This window comes from Suricata suricatta, chromosome 6 (assembly GCF_006229205.1).
Source record: "Suricata suricatta isolate VVHF042 chromosome 6, meerkat_22Aug2017_6uvM2_HiC, whole genome shotgun sequence".
Lineage (NCBI taxonomy): Eukaryota > Metazoa > Chordata > Mammalia > Carnivora > Herpestidae > Suricata > Suricata suricatta.
The window spans coordinates 120,990,991-121,012,169 of record NC_043705.1 but is presented as its reverse complement, the minus strand read 5'-3'; the positions used below and the strand labels follow the sequence as shown (position 1 = coordinate 121,012,169).

General features: G+C 38.2%; 1 protein-coding gene across 1 annotated transcript in view; it reads left to right on the top strand.

Annotated features, from left to right (window-relative positions):
* The window catches only part of SPEF2 (sperm flagellar 2), a 172,681-nt gene that overhangs the window by 108,629 nt on the left and 42,873 nt on the right, over positions 1 to 21,179 (top strand). The window contains exons 25-30 of the mRNA XM_029941009.1: positions 2,579 to 2,730; positions 6,215 to 6,395; positions 13,429 to 13,576; positions 14,810 to 14,938; positions 16,261 to 16,399; positions 19,093 to 19,322. Coding sequence (XP_029796869.1) covers positions 2,579 to 2,730; positions 6,215 to 6,395; positions 13,429 to 13,576; positions 14,810 to 14,938; positions 16,261 to 16,399; positions 19,093 to 19,322 — 979 coding nt within the window. The remainder of the gene's footprint in view (positions 1 to 2,578; positions 2,731 to 6,214; positions 6,396 to 13,428; positions 13,577 to 14,809; positions 14,939 to 16,260; positions 16,400 to 19,092; positions 19,323 to 21,179) is intronic.

Below are 21,179 nucleotides of genomic sequence, written 5' to 3'. Positions count from 1 at the left end.
TTACTCTTTACTCTGTACATGGCAAGCACTGCTCTATGGACGTTCACATAGGTGTATTAAACCTTCACAACACCCCTATGCTGTAAGCTTCTGTTATAATCCTCGTTCACAGATGAGGAAACTGAGGCAGACATAAGTGAATTGATTTGTCCTATGGCACACAATCAGTAAGTGAGAGAGCAGGGATTAGAACGGAGGAAGTCTAACTCCTGAGCCAGGCCTCCTAACCACGGCTGTATCATCAACATTGTTCAGATGAAGGCCGGCCACGTGGAACAGCAAGGAACCTCATGCTGCACTGGATCTATAGGATTCTGATAGAAACCAAAGATGGAAATTTCAGGAAGTGGATTTCAATTCGATATATGAAGAAAGAGCCTAATAATTATAACTGTCCATCAAATAACAGACTTTGGAAGCAACTGAACTGCTGGTCCAGGAAACCCATTAGCAGAAGTTTGCACATGTTTATGGAGGCCTAAGGGAAAGAATCCTTGTGAAAGACTTCAAGGGCCTGCAGTATCGGATAGCATTTCCCAAAGTGGGATCCATGGAACACTAGTTTTACACAATGGATCACAGAACAAGGACTCAGCAATCAAATGAGATTGGGAAATACTGCATACTCTATGCTTCCCTCTCCCTGGGAGACTGACAAGCATATTGACATCAAGGTAGCCTGCCATAAAGAAACTTTTTGATAAGTTAACCCAGGATTTCTGAAACTATTCAACCTTGTAAAGTTTTTCTTTGTTTTTATCTCCAGCAAGGTACTCATTAACAGCCTATAGGAGAGCTTTTCTACAAAATAAATTTTATACTAGATGATTTTCTACTATTTGCTTCAGAACTAGGCTACTGTCTCTCAGCATGACAAATGCAAACACATGTCACACTGTGAGATTTGTCCATATATGAATATTTTAGAACTTAATATGGTTGCTATGCAAGAAAAGAAAAATATTTGGTTTTATTAATCATTTCAAAGTACTAGTTTGAAAAGTTAATTAAGTATACATTTATATTTAAAATCCAAATACTTAAAACATGCTCTATAGTTTAAAAAATATATGAATAGAAATTTTATTTTAAAATTATTTATTTATTTATTTATTTGAGAGCAAGAGAGCATGAGCAGGGGAGGGGCAGAGAGAGAGAGAGAGAGAGAGAGGGAGACACAGAATCTGAAACAGGCTCCTGGCTCTGAGCTGTCAGCACAGAGCCCAGCACAGGGCTTGAACTCATAGACAGCAAGATTCTGACCTGAGCTGAAGTGGGATGCTTAACCAACTGAGACACCCAGGTATCCAATAGTAATTTTATTTTATAATATAGATTCAGTTTGACCAAGTGAACTTCTTCCTGTCTTAGTCATTTGCCTGGAAAAGTTTAATGTTGTACAAGACAGTTTTCAGGAGCAGTTTGGCTTATCCTTTTTTGTATCAAAAACAGACATATTGAAACTGTTTTTGTCTTCTTTTGTAGACTACAGTATGAAAGCATTTATTTATTCTAAACTGTGAATATGGAAGTACAAGGCTATGTCTTAATGTTTGGTGATATAAATGGCAACATTAATTGCTTGGCAAATATTCATGAATATCCTTGGGTTAGGTTCAGCTACGGGCTTTGAACAGTAGGTCAGTTTTGCTCTTTTTGAAAAGATGCTTTCTATAATTAACTACATATCATGGAATACTTCTGCAGAAGAGCTTCAATATTTAGGCCCTCAGGTACTGGTTTAAGCAGTCCCACTACCCAAAGCACAGTCTAGATGTCATGTCCACTACCAAAAAGGAGCATGGATGTGCCAACTGCTCTGACACCTAATGGGAAAATGGGCTGGAAAACTTATGGTCTACGTTTGTGTGTTTGGCACTCACTGTGCATGCATTTCCTCATTCCTGCAAAGGGAAATGGCCTGGCTGGCAGGGAGTTCCTTGTGAATAACTGATGCTTGACTAATCACCAACTCTTCTCTGTTCTCCGTTTTGTTCAAGGCAAAGTCAATAGATGGGTTAAAAGAATAGAATAGAAACTGTGAAGAGAAAACTATCCATTACCACTGTGCCTTCCCTTGTCATTTTTCCACAACTATGTTCCATAGCCATAGAAGACCAAAACCTAGTCTCTTATTTTGTACTTCAAATTTTTCTGTATTTGTATCTGTATGTATCCCGTTTTTGGCATCAACTAACTTGTTACTTCTGGTAGAAGACATTCACATATTTGTTAATGTATTGGTTGATTGAATATACAGGACACAGGAAATCTTAATGTCAAAATAATGAATAAGGCATCATACATACTGTAATCTTTGTCACAATATCAAGAGGCTTATAAATGCCATCTTGTTAAGTGGAATCATACTCAATGAGTACAGAGAACACAGTCACCAGTTATCTTTAATTTTTATGAAATTTTAGATATACACTTATACCCAATTCTCTTTCTTAATTTCCAGAAAATTGATTTCAACTGAAATATTTTAAAATAGAGCTTATAGACCTTATATGGGAAATAAGTACAGATCAACTTGTTCTTTCTTGGGTATTGACAGTCATATTTGCTATTAAAGGCAGAACTGAACCGTTTTGAAGATACAAAGAGATTCCTTCAAGATTATTACAGGGGAATGGAAGGCAAAATCCCAATTGATGACAATAAGAGATTTACTCGAGTCCCATTGGTCCAACTGGATAGTAGAGAGGCTTTGGACACCCAACATAGGTAAGGCGGGCTATCGTGTTGCACTATACTTGGTTTGCACTAAAAATTTGTGATTTTAATTTCAAAACTGCTAATAAAAACTGCACTTCTGTATCTGCACATCCAAAATCCCAAAAAGCTCTAAAAAGTGAAAATTTTTCTAACTTCAACTTAAGACTATTGATATGCATTATCACCCAAATTATGGTGACTATTTACTCACTTTGCTGCAGAAGTATAGTGTGTTTTATTATGAAATGCTTCTGATTGACTCTGCTGGGGATAGTACATATACATTTTCAATTCTGAAAAACTTTTGGCCCAAGGGTTTTCAGTAAGGAGTCATGAATCTCTACTACTTTGGTGAAAGGTTCCAAGCACTTTGTGTGTGTGTGTGTGTGTGTGTGTGTGTGTGTGTGTGTGTGTGTGTGTGTTACATGTAAATGAAAATGAAAGGGGTTATGACTCTTCTTTTATAGGTAAACAAATTGAGAAACAGTGAAGGTTCAGTCATATGTGATTATGACTTCATGAGACAAAGCCTTGTCAGTAATCTAACATCAGGTTCCTTCTAAAGCAAGAAAATAAAGAATTATGTTTTCAACCAAACACTCCTGTACAATACAAAAGTTTGTAAATAATTGCTTTTATTGACTCAGTGGGTGGGAGCAGGAGAGGGAAAGATCCCAAACCCAGAGGAGCAATGAGCAAATAGAAAAATATTTTTAAGAAATAGGGGGTGGGAGTAGTAGCAATTCCTGTGTGGGCCTCAACTATACAACATTAAATGCGCAAAAAGTAAGAATTAAAATGAATTAAAGTAATAAAAATAAAATTTAAATACTTAAAATTAAATGATTAAAAATAAGCTAACAAAATAGCATTAAAAATTAAAGTAATATTTTCTCATGACCCATAAGGAGGTCATGAGAAAACAATAATCAATAAATATGAAGAGGGAAAAAAAGTTAGATCTTAAGAATAATATACAAGCTGAACATTAAATTTAGATCTCCAAGGATATGATATGTATTGTAGCTGGACCATACTGTGTGTACTTTATTTTACAAACTTGCTCAAGTTAATGTTACAAGCACATTTGCACAGACTAAACATGGCACAACGAATATGTTTTGAAGACAGACAGATCTGGTTTCAATCCTGGGTCTATTATTTACTAGATTTATGTGAGTAAATTAAAACAGTTTATGGGGGGTACTGAAGTCACCCCAACTCTCTTAAGCCTTGATTTCCTTATCTATAAAGTAAGGTTGTTGTTAATATTACAAAAAATGAAATCCTCAAAGCGCTGAGTACCACATTTGGGAATCAGAAGGCTTGAGATCTAGTCTTGATAATCTCAATTATAAGTGGTGACTATTATTATTGCATATTATGACAATAACTTACATGCACTATTTTAAATATAAGTATCTTATGTTCTTGCTTTGTTTTATCATCCTATGTACCAAGAAGGATTTGAGATGACCTGAACACAATATGGTTATACATGAGATCTGAGATCCATTTCTTCTCTTTAGATTCCTCCATCTAATCCCATCATGTCTAAGCAAGAAAATACAAGAGAGAAAGTCTGTACCTTCTTTTTGGTACAAATACAAGAAAAATGTGTAACTCAGCAAGCTGCTGAAAGGGAACTTTGAAAAGCCAACAATAACAAATTCCACAGGCAATATGAACCATCAGAACCATTAAAAGAGGCCAAGTTCCAATGTCTACAGTAGCAGTGCGTTCTGTTCTTAGCACAAAATAGCAAGTTAGGCAAATTGGGGAAGCTATTAAAGTTGGTTAGAATAAAACAGGCAAAAGAACAGGCAGTTCTTATTTTCTGCAAAACAACGATGCACCAATCTCAACCTCAAATCACTGCTATGAGTATCTACTAAAACTGTCAATCAATGTATCAACCAATCAAGCAATGAACTGCAGTGTCTTTAACATATATAGAAACAAGTACACTGATGGGCATTTTCACATTGCTGTCGATTTTATTCCTATAACAACAACAGCAACATAATAGTAACTAATAATTGATTAATAACAAATAATTAGCAGTTACTAAGAACAATAGTAATAATAGTAATAATAGTAGTCTTATATTTGTATTGTCCAAGGAAAAGAACTTCAGAAAGGAGGCCCAAATTGTATCTATTGATAGTGACAGAGCTAACTAGACCGGAATTTTTTCCAGTAAATAAATTCTAACTCCAAATTTTATTTCTAAATGATATGTCACCACTGCTGTCCTCTGAAGCAAGGTGTTAGGAAATGCATGTTGAACTATATTCAACATTCAGAGATGATCACACAACTTTTACCTTAACTTGATAGACATATGAATTTCAGTGTCTCAGTGACTGCGATTTAGCATTACTCGATTGTTAAAATATAAATTGTCCTTGTGGGTAGATGTATACTGCATAGAAGAACCTTAGCACACTACCTTCATAGGCACAGTACACTGTTAGAATTCCAAGGACCAGAAAAATCAAAGAACCAAGTTCAAGAAACCACATCTAATACTTCAAAACAAAACCACGCTAATTAATTGTTTGCTGGAGTTCACAATCAACCTTCTGAATCAACACTCTGTTCCCCAACAGCTTGAATCTGCCAGAGCAATGCTTGTTTCTGTTATGGCCCCTGATTCCTCAGGTTTCAGCAAAGACAGCCCTGGAGCTTCTCTGTCCCCATTCCATGCCCAAGCTGGGGGCTCTTTGCACTTTGTATCACCAAGGTGGGTCCCAGGCATAATAAGCATTCTGCTTTGAAGATCTCTACCTGCTTCTCTTAGCCTTTGTGATTTGGGAGTCATTCGGAGATAGAATGTTTCCAGGCATAGTTCTAAAATTTCTACATAGGGGCAGTAATATGGCTGAAAGAAGGGAGAAGGAGAGCTTATTTCTGTCTTCTGACAGCATTTTACAAAGCAAAGAGAAAGCCATCATCATCCATACACTAAACCAGGGAGGTTTGTTGGATATCTTCCCCACCCAAAACCTTGTTACCTCCACAGGATCCCCCCTTGCAGACTTCACATCTGTCATATCCTGTTTTTTTAACTGTCTAGTTCAGGAAGCCAAATGATGCTAGTCATCTTAAATGCGTCATGCCCAGGTTTATTTGGTTTACTTTTTCATGACTGACTTGTTCCTTGTTAGAAGTTTATACCTTGGTTAAATTTCAAAACTGCGCTTTACTTGATAATTGCCATTGTTTAATTTCCCTCCTCGTGATTACTGAAAAAGAATCTAAATATTATATTTTGTTACTATTTGTTTCTAGTTTCCTCTTGTTAATAAGACTATTAAAATGCTAATATAGTCTTTTAAAGTATTCATTTGAAGAGTTCTTCCAGGATGACTTTGAAAATTGAGATTAAAGCCAGAAAACAAAATCCCCCAAATAACGTGGTCATAAAAATAAAAGTCTGTTACATAAAATATTTATATTTCCTTTCTGTTTGTTTGTTTGTTTTTCAAAGAATTCCTTTAATTCCTCGCATATCCATTTCCCCGGATTCAGCTATGTCCAAACCAAAAACAAAAGCTATACCAAAAGACAAGATCGATTACTCGCTGGAAAATGTCGAGTTGAACTTTGAGGCAGATGAGAAGCTGCTAATGGACGCCTGGCAGCAAGCTTCTTTAGTGATATCTCAGATGGTAAGCAGTTCCTGTTACTACATTTTCAGGAAACCCCATTCACGAAGCACCAATGTTCACAATATGCTATGAGTAGAAAATTACCACAATGTTGTATGACTTTATACCTTCAGGAACTGTTTTGTTTGTTTTCTGAAAGATATAAGAATTGACACAATTCAGTCAGTAAATATATACCATCAAGAATGGAGTAAACCAACATGTAGTTTATTTTCTGGGCTGGGCCAGCGTTCCAAGTGCAGAGGCCAAAAGGGCCAATCAGGAAAAGTCAACGGCGTGGGTCAAATATAATGCAATAGGAAAGGGGGAGACTATAGCCAAGTGGAAATTGTGCTCCTAAAGAAGTGTGTGCTACTCCACCCTAACCAACTTCACCAGTGTGGCCAGATTTTCCAATTTTCCACGAAAAGCCAGAAATTCAAATTTTGTATGTGAAACCTACCCATTTAAACATGTTAGAAATAATCAAATTTGTAAAACTTTACAGAGCCAAGCAAAACACACATTTGGCCTATAGGCCTCTAGGTTACATAAGTTACCTATGGGATATTATCCTCTTTATCATGGAAAAATGAGAATCCAGAAAAGTTAAAAAATTTTGCCAAGGTCACTTAGCAGGTAAGTGTCAAAGAGGAGATCTGAACCTAGGACTGTATGCATTCAAAGTTCCAGTCTTTCCAACTTCACTGGAAGGCAAATGAAAGATAATTGCTGCCTGCAAGGGGCCTGAACCAAATCAAAAGCAAAGGGAAAAGTGTCCAGATAACTTAAATAAGTAGAGGCTTCACCCTGTAAAGAAGGTACACACAGAGTTTAATTTGGATGGCCACTGTTCCCTCATCCTCCAGGCCTGGGTGCCTGTTTTCATTCTGTGCTGAGCCTTCTTTGAGTTTCCTTGAAATAGTCCATCCATTCCAGAAGCATTGTCAACCTTCCAAAAGACTTTGTGGAAGCGGTAGAAGAGCAGTTTGCCCCAGGATCTCAGAGCAAGGAATCAATGCTTCTGACTGGGCGTTTCCCGAGTCTCTTCCTGGCCACTCTGCTTCCTGGGTTCTTTCTCTGGTTTATCTCACAGCAGCCTCAGTGCCTCCTTTCTGTTCTCCCTCTCTTCCTTTTGTTCCTTCTTTTGTTTTTCCTTCTCAAAAGTTATTGTAGATTCCTGTCATTATCTTCTTCTATGAAAAAATTTAGTATGTCAAAATGTGGATTTTGACAAAGCGCATGACCCATAACTGCATGGCTTGATGAACACACCGTAAGTACACACTGGCAGAACGACCACACAGGAGAAATGGGAGGTCCGCGCCTTACCAAGTCCTGCTTGTGCCCCTTCCCAGTCCTAACTCCTTTCATCCCTGCCACATGGAACCTCCATCTCCCTTTTCGCTCACCATTGCCTTAATTTTCATAAGAGTTTTGTCTTCCAAGTCTATGTTTCTTAACAGTAGAGTTTAGCTTTGCTTTCTTTTGAGCTTTAAATACATAGACTCCTACCTTTTGTCTCTTTGTGTTTCCTTTTGCTCAACATGAGATTCATTCTATGCTATTGAGTGTAGATGTAGTCCCTTCATTTTTGTTGCTGAATATTGTTTCATTATATAAAGGTATTCCAGTTTGTTTAACTAATCTGCTAATACACATTTGGGCTCCTGCTATGAACATTCTTGTACTTACTTGCCCACTGGTGCACATATGCACACACAGCCATTGGATATATACCTCAGAGTATTTGCTAGCTTCAATGTCAGTAGATAATAATATATATAATACTTCAGTTTTCATAAGTAATGCCAAATTCTTTCCCCATTTCATTGCAATATCATCTTTGTTGTAAATTAGGTGACCTTATAGTTCTGTCGCATTGCTCTATTTTTTCCATCTTTGTACCCAAAACTCATAATGTCATATCATTTATATTTCTAAGTAAGCAAATCTTCTCACCTTGTCATCTGTCCAGAGTACTTTGGCTCTTCTTAGCTCTTTGTCTTTCCATATAAAATTTCAAATCAGCTTGTCAAAATTTACAAAATTGTTGGCCATAGATTTTTTTAGATAATATTTATCAGATTATGGAAGTGTCTTTTCATTTCTAGCTTACCTTGAGAGTTTTTCATAAATTTGTTAACAAATTTTTTTTCTGTATCTATTGAGATTGTCATTTGATTCTTTTCTCTGTTTTTTATTAATGTGAAATATCATATTGGTCAATCTTCTAATATTAAACTTACATTGCATCCCTGGAATAAGCCCAGCATTATAATGAAGCGTCATCCTTCTTACATATTGCTGGATTTGCTTTCCTAATAATTTACTTGGGATTTTTAAATCTTTGTTCATGAGTGAGAAAATTCTATAATTTTTCTTTCTCATTCTCGCCTTGCAACTTTCAGCATCCAGGTAATACTAGCCTCATAAATCAAGTCAGGATATGTTTCTTCTCTTTCTATTCTTTAGAAAAATTTGAGGAAGTTGGAATTATTTCCTCTTGAAATGTTTAGTAGCCTCTCAAGAAGCTATCTGGGCCTGGGGGCACCTGGGCAGCTCAGTGGGTTAAGCATCTGACTTTGGCTTGGGTCATGATCTCATGGAGAGAGTTAAAGCCCCATTTAAGACTCTCTGCTCAGCGCAGAGCCCACTTCAGATCTTCTGTCCCCCCCTCTCTCTGCCCCTCCCCTGCTTGTGTGTAGTCTCTCTCTCTCTCTCTCTCTCTCTCTCTCTCTTCCCCTCTCTCGGAAATAAACTCTAGAAAAGAGAAAAGCCTGATGAATTGAACCTTTTCTTTCTAGGAGTTCATCTTCTTTATAATGCTTTCTTGGAAATTATACTTTTAAATATTGTTTACATGATATATCTTTGTTCATCCTCTCATTTTTATCCTTTATTTTTTCTTGCTTGTTCCCCCCCCCCTACTTAATTTTGGAGGAAGTGCATTCTATTACTGTTCTCTTAATGGTTACTCTAGGAATTATACCATGAATTGTTAACTTATCAAAGTCTACATATTTTTTAGTCAGTAATTCATGGTGTTATTCCTAGGGTAGCCACTCAGTGAATTAGTGTGTGTTACTTTCCAAACTAAAATAGGAAAAAAATAAATAAATTTAACATATTCAATCCTTGGGGTGCCTGGGTGGCTCAGTCAGTTAGGCATCTGACTTTGGCTCAGGTCATGATCTCACAGTTTGTGGGTTTGAGCCCCATGTCAGGCTCTGTGATGACAGCTCAGAGCCTAGAGCCTGCTTCAGATTTTGTGTCTTCTTCTCTCTCTGCCCCTCCCCCACTCGCTCTCTGTCTCAGTCTCTCAAAATGAAATAATAAAGATATTAAAAAATTTTTAAATAAATAAAAATAAAACATTCAATCCAAAATAAGGGGAAAAAAAGGAACAGAAAAATATTTAGAAGAAACAAAAAACAGAAAGCATATAGTAAGAGGGTACATGGATGCCCCAAATATCTTGATAACTACTTAATATTTGCAAGGACATAATGATCCAGATAATGGAAAAGGATTGATTTATTTTTTTTAAAAACAACATATGATGCTTATAAGCTACAGAAATGATCTTTATAGACCAGAAAGGAAAATGGGGAAGTATGATGACCTCCAGTAGCCACCATGGAATGCTTAGCCCTTGACCCAGGGGCTTGGAGCTCCCTATCTTGCTGGTACCAACTCATCAAACCCCCTCTTCAACCAATGAGATATTGCTTCCTACAAATTTCATGAGCATTAACAACTTCAATGCCTTGGCTAATGTCTTCTTTCTCTCCTAAAATATGTTCCTCCTTCCTTCTATTTGCCTAAATTATATGTTTTCTGGAAGTCTTTAGAGCTAGTTCCTGCTTTGATTTCTGACAAGTTTGTTGCCTGTTTGAAGGCCTTACTTTCTCTGATCATGTGCTTTTCCAATCCCTGTAGCAATACTGTCTCCCTAGGCATTTGGCTCTTACTATCTCGGTCATTGTTTGTAATTTTTATTTCGTTAGTTGTTTTTCTGAATACTTAACTGTATTCTAAAACTTTTTATGTAGTGTGAAGCTAGCATCATGCCCACATTTAATATGATACTAAGCCCTCAGCACAGTCTGACATGAGGCTCCTGCTATACCGATGATGCTGATGTTACTGTTGATGATGGCAATGACCCTAGTGATCACTGCAAGATTACACTTCCAAGCACCAGAGAGGGGAAACCAGATCTAGGAATACAAGGAAAAAATGAATTATTTTTCTTATTGAGATACATAAGTGTAACTTACAAGTCTTATAAATCCCATTAGAATTGCCTAGGTAAAATGACTTGGTAAAATCCTACATTATTAGAAAAAGCATCACACAGCAAAAAGAACATGAGCTACCTCTTTTGGTTAAGTTGTGTGATTTTGCAGAAATCACTTATCCTCTTTCAGTCTTCAGTTCCTTATCTATAACATGGGAGACAGTCCACACACTTTTCCTCTCTTGAATGGCTAAAAGATCCGGTGAAATAATATATACAAAAGTGTTTTAGAAATTATAAATATAATAGATCATGATGTTAAAAAATTTATTGAAAATTGCACTATTTTCCTCATGGACTTTATTTTTTTTAATGTTCATTCATTTTTGAGAGACAGAGTATGAGGGGGATGGCGCAGAGAGAGAGGAAGACACAGGATCCCAAGCAGGCTCCAGGCTCTGAGCTGTCTGTACAGAGCTGGACGTGAGGCTCGAACCCACAAACCATGAAATCATGACCTGGGCTAAAGTTGGTCACTTAAACAAAGGAACTACCCAGGTGCCCCTTTGGGGACTTTAAAAAACCACATAGAAAGCAAAGGAGAAAAGTTTAGTAATTACTAATGTAATTAGTATTCCTAATAATTATTTTTGAATCCTGCTTTGATGTTTCTAATGGATTTTCTGGACATTGATGTTACATGACTTTAAGGGAATTTTAAGTTTCAAGTGAGACAGACATGACTCGGCAAACTTGCGGGGAAAACAGTGCCAGCAGAGATTAACACAGCTGAAGTAAGAACACTTTAACACAGGCTTTTTTTCTACAAAGTAATTTTACCAAGAGGTACCCATTTAGTGTGCTATGTTAATTTTCAGAAAAACATTCTTCTAATTAGTAGGTTTGCAATGATTTCAAAGAAACAATTCATATTTAACACCCACAATATCAAGCCATTATTTCTAGAGTTTCTTTAGGTTTACAGGTAGAGTGCTGGATGTATTGTGAATTATGTTAATTTTTGAAAGAGACCCAGAGGTCTCTGAGGGAAGTGGACCAAAAATATGCAGATGATGATAATTATCATCATCATCATCACCACCACCACCACCACAAGACTCTTTATAAAGGAGAAAAATCCAATTTTAAAGGAAATTGCTAACTTACTGTGCTTTGCAAAAACAAGTTCAAAAATGAATCACTTGCAATTTAGTGGGGGGGATGTTAACAAGTCTGTTTTCAGCTTTACCAAGAATTTGAAAGTACAGTAGATAGCATGAAATCAATTTTTATGGATTAAGGGCATCTGATTGAAACCACATACATATATGCACACCCAAAAGGCTTGTTCTCTGAAACCTTTTACTGTTTCTCTAGGGCTCCACTGATCCTGAAGAAGCTATGGGTATAATTTGTAGAATATGATTATTTTAGAAGAAATTCCATCTATTAATAAGCATTTCCTTGGCATCCTGTATGAGCACAGCAGGTGCTAAAAGCTTCTTAAAGCCCATATGGAGGCTTGGGCAACACTTCACATTCAGAAAACAGTTGGGGACAGTTATATGCTGAGCCCTGGGTGGAGAGTGTGCAGTAATTTCAGCTGAGCAGGAACTGGCTAGTGTATCTTGCCAAGACTAAGGGCCATTGAGGGGAGAGATTGTGCCTTATTCATCTTTATAGCCACCTCCAAGCAACTTCCTCCTTCTCTTCCTGTCCCCTCACCCAGTCCTTCCCAAAGAGAATGTGAAGGTTGGACACGGTAAACACTTAAATAAAGAAATTGTCATGACCCCCATTTCTTCACCAGTTGCTTTACTGAGATTTTAAGGTTTTCAATCAAATGTTTCTCCCGCCTGCTCAGTGTGTGCAGGTTTACTTTGTCCCTTTCGGGAGTCTTCTCTCCGCTCTCCTTTCTCAGGGCCACACCCCTAAGAGCTCTTCACCTCTGCAGGGGCATCTGGATTCACTTCACAGGGTCCAGCCTTGGAAACTGCAGGCACATTCCCAAGATAAGATTTTCCTGCTGCTTGAAGCACAGAGCCTCAGAGGAGAGGTGTAGGGGGACCCAACAGCACCCCACCCTCCCCATTCCGTGGCTCCTTTGGGGAGGCCCCAAACTAACCTCTCGAAGCCGGACACCTGCGCAAGTGAAAGCAGGGGTTGCTAAGACCGTCGGGAGGCTGAGTGCTCCGCAAGTGGAGACAGCGGACATCAGAGATGCGGCTAGCCGGCGGGACAGGCCATCTTCATGAGCACCTCCTGAGATGAGGCCTCGTGTTAAAGCAGAATGGAAGCCCAGCGTCCACGTGTCCAGGAGCCCAATTAATACAGGACATGCATGCATTCCCAAAACTCGGTTGAGGGGACATGAGAAATTCTCACCCATTTTATGTATAAAGCACAAATATACATGAAATACATAGACAGATACACTTTTGCAATATTAAAATTGCATGGAGGGGGACTATTAGGAAAATCTATCTGTAGAAGCCTGTAGGGGAGTCAATAATAATAATAATAATGATAATGATAATAATAAAAAGTGAGAAACATTGATATAGGGGAATGCCCTGAGTTGAACAGGAACTTGGGAGAAGAGTGAGTGCTAAATCCATAGAGTCTGAGATTAAAAGCACAACCATGGTGCTGTCACAGACGCCGAACTGTGTTTTCTGTGAAGACTGCACACACGCCACAGTTGTTTGCGGTAGAATGAGGCTTCAGTGGAATTGAGTGATGACTAAATCCAAACAGTCACCATATTTCCTAAGTGTTACAGTAATTGAAATATTGCTCATAAACAACCAGGTGGCTGCTGAAATCCATCAGAGGCTCATGGAAGAAGAAAAGGAAAACCAGCCAGCAGATACAAAAGAAAGATCTCCTCAGATGGGTACAAATAAAAAAGTCAAAGAGGAACCGCCCAAGAAAAAAAAGGCAGACAACAAAGCGAAAGGTATTCATGGTTTTAGCATCCAAAACTGTGTATGCTTACACCTCTCCTTGGTAGAACACAGACATTTAAGCAGACACATTAAAGCTACTGTTTGTTAGGTTTAGTTTAGAGATTGAGGCATAGAAAACACACCGCTTAGTCTATCTCAGATGGTAAAAATGAAAAAAATAAGCAGCATTTAAAGGATATGCTTCAATTTACTTTAATGGATAAATGGCTGAATCCAGTCCCTTAATTTACAAATGATAAAACAGAAATCCAGCCAGATTAAGCACTCTTTCACCTTACTACCAGTGTCTACTATTGCAATTACATCTTATTACCATTTCTTTGTTTACAATTATCTCCTCTTCACAAGATTTGAACCCACTGGGGTCAGACCTTCAAGACAGGTTTACTGCACTAAGTAGAGTCACACATAAGAGGCCTGCAGCTAGAAACACACTGCCGTTTCACGAGGGCAGATTCTCAGACAATTGTGACCAATACTTATTTTTAATTTTTTTTTAATTTTTTTAATGTTTTATTTATTTTTGATACAGAGAGAGACGGAGCATGAGAGGGGGAGGGTCAGAGAGAGAAGGAGACACAGAACCAGAAGCAGGCTCCAGGCTCTGAGCTAGCTGTCAGCACAGAGCCTGACGCGGGGCTCGAACCCACGAACGTGAGATCTGACCTGAGCCGAAGTCGGAGGCTTAGCCGACTGAGCCACCGAGGCACCCCATATTTTTTAATTCTCTTATGTAATCACTGAAGTACTTGTCGATTACAGATTCTTGACCGTGAGCCTCATTTCAGCCATATCTTCTGGAGGTTATTCCCTGGTCTTTTCTTGATGAAGATCTGGGAAACACTTGGCTAACGCTAGTACCTTGTCCGGAGTGGCACTTCCACAAGCGGCTCATGGCATCCATGCTATGCTATGCTGCGGTTTGCTAATTTCTGTCCCCAGGCTCTCAATCGCACCTTCTTTGGGATCTAGAACCATGTCTGCCCTCACTGCACCCTTCATTTTCCCATGATGCTACACAAGTGGGTCATTTTTATGTGCATCTAGCCTAGATGCCACCTGGAGAATTCTCAAGGAAAGATTAATATTTCAAATTCAACAGTCAAGGCCCGGCTTGGTACTTTGCAAATCACAAGAGGCTTACTGCAGACCGCATGTTTCACTTCGTCCTCATTTTATCCAAGTAGCTGTGTGCATACCTGCATTCTCCATTGTCCTTTCAGGTAAATCACTGCCAACGGCAGAAGCCACAACCGTGATGGCATCCCCGGAGCAAATTGCCGAAATGAAAAGGAAAAATGAACTGATGCTCAAAATCAAGGAAGAACACCTTGCTGCCCTGCAATTTGAAGGTAGCAGTTGAAAAGAACTAAGATGAAAATTTTCAGTGGAAAATAGACCAGTTGGGCCAACAGCCCATGACACGCTCAAATTGTGTCTAGACCACAAAGCAAAGAGATTGAAGAGTGCAACGCTTAGCTGGTTGTTTTCATGAAACAGCTAGATTTGACTGTTCTATAATTATCTGGTAGGATCTCAAAAACAGAAAATTTGGGTAGGAGTTAGAATAATAATTATAATCTCAAAGAATAGAAATAATTAGAATAATATCAAAGAATAGAAACAGGAAGAGTATGTTAGAGTCAGTTGAAAGAAGGCTTAGGACCAGGTATGTAGGTGGTTTCATATGCTAAGAATAGTTTAGGCCTCTCATTAGGAAAATAAACCCTAACCAAGGGCTAACAGGCCCCGAAAGTGAGTTCTTGGGACCAGAGGCCAAAGAAGAGCCAGTCAGGGTTCAATAATGTTCAAGAGCCCCCTCTTCTGTAGACAGCAATGATTGTACAGGACATATTTTCTTTCCATCTCTTCCTTGGTCCTATAATGTAGCTCAAAATGGACTTCAAAAAAATCAGGAAATTTCACAAATTAGGCCAGTGGCTGTGGAAGAAGCAAAGAAGAAAGATGAAAAAACTATTTCACAAGTAAAGTCCACTTCTATGGATATTATGTGCCAGAGGCAGCCAGAAGCCCTGGGACACACGAATTTTGCCCTAGTTTTATCAGTGCTAAGAAAATACAACAGCATTGCCATCCAATGTCCTAAAGCAGGGAGATCAAGAGACTTTGTACCTTCCTCTTTCTGAAATACAGAAATTATCTATTTGTGTCTTCCCATTCCAATTTATCAAAGAGCATATTGCTAAAAAGTGCAATAAATGTAAATCTCAGTTTATACTTTTGGTTTAAAAAATTTTTTTAAATGTTTATTCATTTTTGATACAGAGAGAGAGACAGAGCATGAAAGGGGGAGGGGCAGAGAGAGAAGGAGACACAGAACCAGAAGCAGGCCCCAGGCTCTGAGCTGTCAGCACAGAGCCCGACGCGGGGCTCGAACCCACAAATGTGGGATCTGACCTAAGCTGAAGTCGGAGGCTTAACCGACTGAGCCACCCAGGCGCCCCTACTTTTGGTTTAAATGAACTGTCAAATGACCCTCCCATACATTACATTTTTTTTCAAGGACATAGATCAGGTATTACTTACCTATACTCGTATATTAAATATGCACCTGTATCTTCACAAATTGAAGCATGGTTGCTTTAAAATTGAATTCAGTTGATTAAAAAGTGCATGTATACATTTTAAAATCCTTAATTTTCTTTTCAAATAGAGACAGCTGCACAGTTCCGACTTGAACTGATAAAGACAAAAGCATTGGCTTTCCTTGAAGATTTATTAGCAAAGGTGGTTGATGTATATAGACTCATGGAAAAGTGGCTTGGTGAGAGGTACTTGAATGAAATGGCCAGGTAATATACTGCATGGCTTTTCAAATGTATTTTGAAAATGTATTCTAAAATGTAATTTTTTAATTCCTGGAGGCCAAAATCAGATTTTTAGGCATTTCTTAATGTAAATGACATTTACACATTGAAATTTTGACCTTTTAGGGGATCACATGTGCATTTGTATTGGCTCTTTCCAAACAGCATGTTGCATATCAAAGTGTCCTATTGCAATATCCAGGTTTGCACATCATTTCTGAGTTTGGTTTTTACACTGCCCAATGAGGGCCTTAGTTTACAAGGTAAGATTATGCATTATTTTTAAATGTTTTTCAGAAATAAGGTAATGTTTCGTATTTTTCTAAAACCAGACTTATTATTAGTCAGGGCCAAATAATGGGAGATTAAGAAGTCATTCACTGGTATGTTTTACCACTTAACACTGATTCCCTTGTACTTTGCTGTTAGGTTCCAAAGGTTTTCCAGACTTTTCATCTCTGGCGAGGGAAAGAGAGTTTCATTCTCTTAATTCTCCCATAAAAAAGCAGCTCAGCAAAGCAGAAATAACCCTCAACTTGAGAGTCAGGAGTCATGATGTTCCAGGAGATGGGGATTCCTTCCTTGTCCACAAATTAGCAGCGTGCCTAATGGCTTGGGGCCCTGTGGCCTTCATCTATTAAAGGAAAGACCCCAGCCAGGCTATTTCAGAGGTTTCTCCTAGATCTAGATTCTGTGAACACTACAGTTTGCAATCAACATTTACTGCAAGTGTAGAAGTTGCTACCTCCATAGAATACAAATGTCAAGCATTCTCCGAAACAAGGGCTGTCTAAAAGATAGTTGTTATGGTTTGTTCTCTACAATCCTTGTCTCATAATGAGACAAGGATTTTTCTCTTGTAAAATCTTCTGCCTAGATTTTTATATCAGTTGTGCTACATAGTAACACACACACACACACACACACACACACACACACACACACACACACACACACACCTACCTCAGCCTGGTAGCCTTATTGCAGTAAAGCTTAAAATAATTTTACTACTGGATAGCCAGGTCAGTTATCATTAGCATCACAGACCAGTGATGTTTGGTTCTGTTCCCTGCCTGCCACTTAAAAATGAGAACATGTCTTCTTAATTCTTAGGATTCACAGCTCCCGTCCATGTGACTGTCAAGAGTAAATTCTTTTTATTTTTATCAGCTGTATTCCAATCTCTCAGATTTATGTTATGTGTAGGTATCTGACCTCTAAATGTAGCCAGAAGAAGTTAAAACTAGGACCTTTCAGCTATTCTTTCTGTTTTGGTTATTGCAAAAAGTCTCTGGCAGTTAAAAAAAAACAGAGAGAGAGATAGAGAAAGCTATCAGATCCCTTGGAACTTCAAACCTTTTCATTCTCCTGGCATTTAATTCCTCCTATTCGTAAGAAGGGTATGCCGGATAACCTCCACTAGGTGGCGCACACCCATTTTGAGATCTTGGCTCTGGCTCAGTCTGGGTCCGCTGTGGGAGGCCCCCCTCCCTCAAGGTTGCAAACTTAATAGCTACCCAGTGCCTTCTGCTCTGCACCAGCACACAACCACCATGAGGCATAAACTAATTAGATAACGTGTGCAAAATGGACACTCACCAGTACAGAATGCTGGAGTTGAATCCTAGGGTTGTCTTTTGAGAGAAAGCAACTAATACTATTTTTTAAATTTTTTCAGTATATATATATTTTGGTGTTCCTGGGTTACATAAAAGCAGATTAAAAATGGATTTTTCCATCATGTCCAATCTTTATTGCAAAATATAAACACAATCCTTTCTGTAATGTGGTAATATTGTACTTCTCTGTATAAATATTATACACTTCTTGTGTATATAATTTCTCTTGCTTTTGAAATGGACTTTAATTAGGACCAAGAAATATGTAATCCCCAGTTCAGCTTAAATCCATGCCCTGTGTGGCTTTACATTAGTAACCATAAGGTATGCAGTTATGTGTTATCGGCTCCATGCAAAGATAAGGAAATTCAGAGAGCATAAGTAAATCACCAAGGACTCACGGCCATAGAGAATTCTGGGATAAGACCTCAGCTTTGTGTACTCTCCACTGCACCTAACTAGTGTTGTTTATACTACATGATTTTACTAGGAATTGTTATTTGTAAATATAGAAAGCAATTTCCATAGGTATGTATTATTAAAGTCTGTTCTGACAATTGTCTTAAGTAACATCAAACTCCTTGATATAAAGTTAGAGAAAAGCCATTCTTCTGGGAATCCATTATTAAATTTGATTAACATTATAATCTACCCTGATTCCAAATAAATGTGTGTTCTAACAGTTGTATTTTACAGTTTTTTCTGCCATATATCCTCATTCTGGTTCATACTTAGATTGAAATAGCTCTCTTGAAATTAATCTTGCTTACACAGTAAAATATGTTCTAATACTAAAAAAACCATATTCAATGAAATCCTTTTTGTTCAGCATTGTATAAAATATGTGACTATTAGCTCTATGAGCACGTTTTATTTCTAATTTATAATTATACTCTTTCTACAAAATGGATTTGAAGAGAATTAGAACTTTTAAACATGCAGGTTGGATTGTCTAACTTAGCTGTATGATGTGTAGTTTTGTGTGTATGTCTACTAAGCAAATACCTTTAACCCAATAGTACTTACTGGGGATAACCCTATTCATTTTTCCATTTTCAGTGTGGAAAAATTAACTGAGGTAGCTCGCTATCACATTGAAACATCAACAAAAATTCAGAGAGAACTTTATTTAGACCAAGAAGATTTCTTTATTAATGGTGACGTAAAGGTCTTTCCAGATCCCCCTCCTCCAGTACGTCCTCCACCTGTAGAAAAGGAAGCAAATGGCACTCTGACCATCGAACAGCTCGACAACCTCCGAGATCAGTTCTTAGTTATAGCACCTAAAGGTAGGAAAAATAATTATCGTGAAAAAAGCACAAAAACACAAAAGGATAAGCCTAATGAGGGTGGCGGTCACTTGCTCACAAGTAGAATCAGCCCTCTGGGATTGAGTGTCACCAAAATGAGCCCTTGCTCTGCTCTAGCGTATCACACATTTGCTTCATCACGCACAGATCTGAATTAAACAAACAGGAGGAAAACGGTGAGTCATACTTCAGCAGTGTGGTGATCCTCATTCCTGCTAATTCCCCTCTTGTGCTTGTCCTTGCCTCTGGCCACAAAGCTGGCACATTTGAGTACTGCTCAGTCTGGCAGTTGACAGAGACGGCCTTTGCAGACACTTCCAGTCTCGGCTCTGTATTGGGGTTATGAGTTTGTGTTTCTGTCTCCCCAGGATGTGAAGGGAGGCCAGGGAGGAGAGAATTTCCCTTTCATATTTGCCTTTTTCCCCTCGATGCTTCACAGATTAAAAACAGAACCAAATGAGCTGTTAACAAAATATTTGCTTACCTGATTAATTTGCTCACATGTACATGTACATCGTATTTTATGCACACTAATTCTGTATTTCCTTCACATGTGATCATTATGGATCTATAACATCTGCACAGGCTTTTTTTTTTTTTAACTCAGGCTCTTTCTACTTCTAGATATTCTTTAATGATCCCATCAGTTGATAGCACAGGTAATTCAGACAGGTCCTGTAGGATTTGCATCTCCTCTCCATTTAATAGGTCTGGACATTGAGTCACAAAGTAGTTTTTGCGTATGTCATCCTTGGCCTCTTCAGATTCAAAGCTCTTGCCCCTTCTCATTGAACTAAGTCACCTCTCATATACAGGTTTATTTTATCTTCCAATATCCATGTATGGGGAAATCATTACTTGTCTCTAGAGAATAGTCAATAGCACTAACACAATTTCACTCCCAGAGTGATTATACTTCATTTGTTCTTTAAAAGTCTAGTGTTTCAGGACACCTGGGTGGCTCAGTCTGTTAAGCATGTGACTTCAGCCCAGATCCTGAGCTTGCACTTCGTGGGATCCAGCCCTGTGTCGGACTCTGTGCTGACAGCCTGGAGCCTGCTTCAGATTCTGTGTCTCCTTCTGTCACGTCCCCTTCCCCACTCAAGCTCTGTCTCTCTCTGTCTCTCTCAAAAATAAATAAACATTAAAAAAATTTAAGTCCAGTGTTTCTAGAAACCCACATCAAATTTCAGTGGTCAGAAAGGCATTCCTTTACTCTAAGTCTGAACACCTCTTTGCTGAGCCCAGTGGTTGAAACAGCTGTAACCATGTGCCTCTGGGAGAACCACTACGTGTCACCGCATCTAATCAACGTGAGCGGCTCTACACCTCCAACACATAAGGGCAATATTTGGACAGGAAGGAAATGTGACCGTTAGCAAGTACAAAAGAAAAAAAATCAGTTTTATAAAACCAGCCCATGAAATCTCATCCTTCTTTCATTCGGGCAAATCCCATTCTCTTCCCCATTGTGTAGGTTTCACAATGCTCTCTTATTACATATTTTTTTCTTCAAAGTTGCTTTTGCTCTTCATTTTATCCACACCATTTTTTTACATATAAAATTAAAAGATACATGTATAAAGATTCTGAATATGAAATACGATGTGCTTTAATCCTGTACTATGGTGATGGGAAGGAAACTATCCCATTAGCAGGTCAGAACTAAAAGCATTTGCAGGTATGTGAGTAGGTGAAAGTAGATTTTGAAAATTATCAACCACTTCTAATCCCTTTTTAAGAACCATAGTATTCATGATGATAACCATGGTACATTCTTGGATCCAACCTCTAGTCTAGAGCCTACATTTAAGCTAAACATTTAAAAACAAAAAA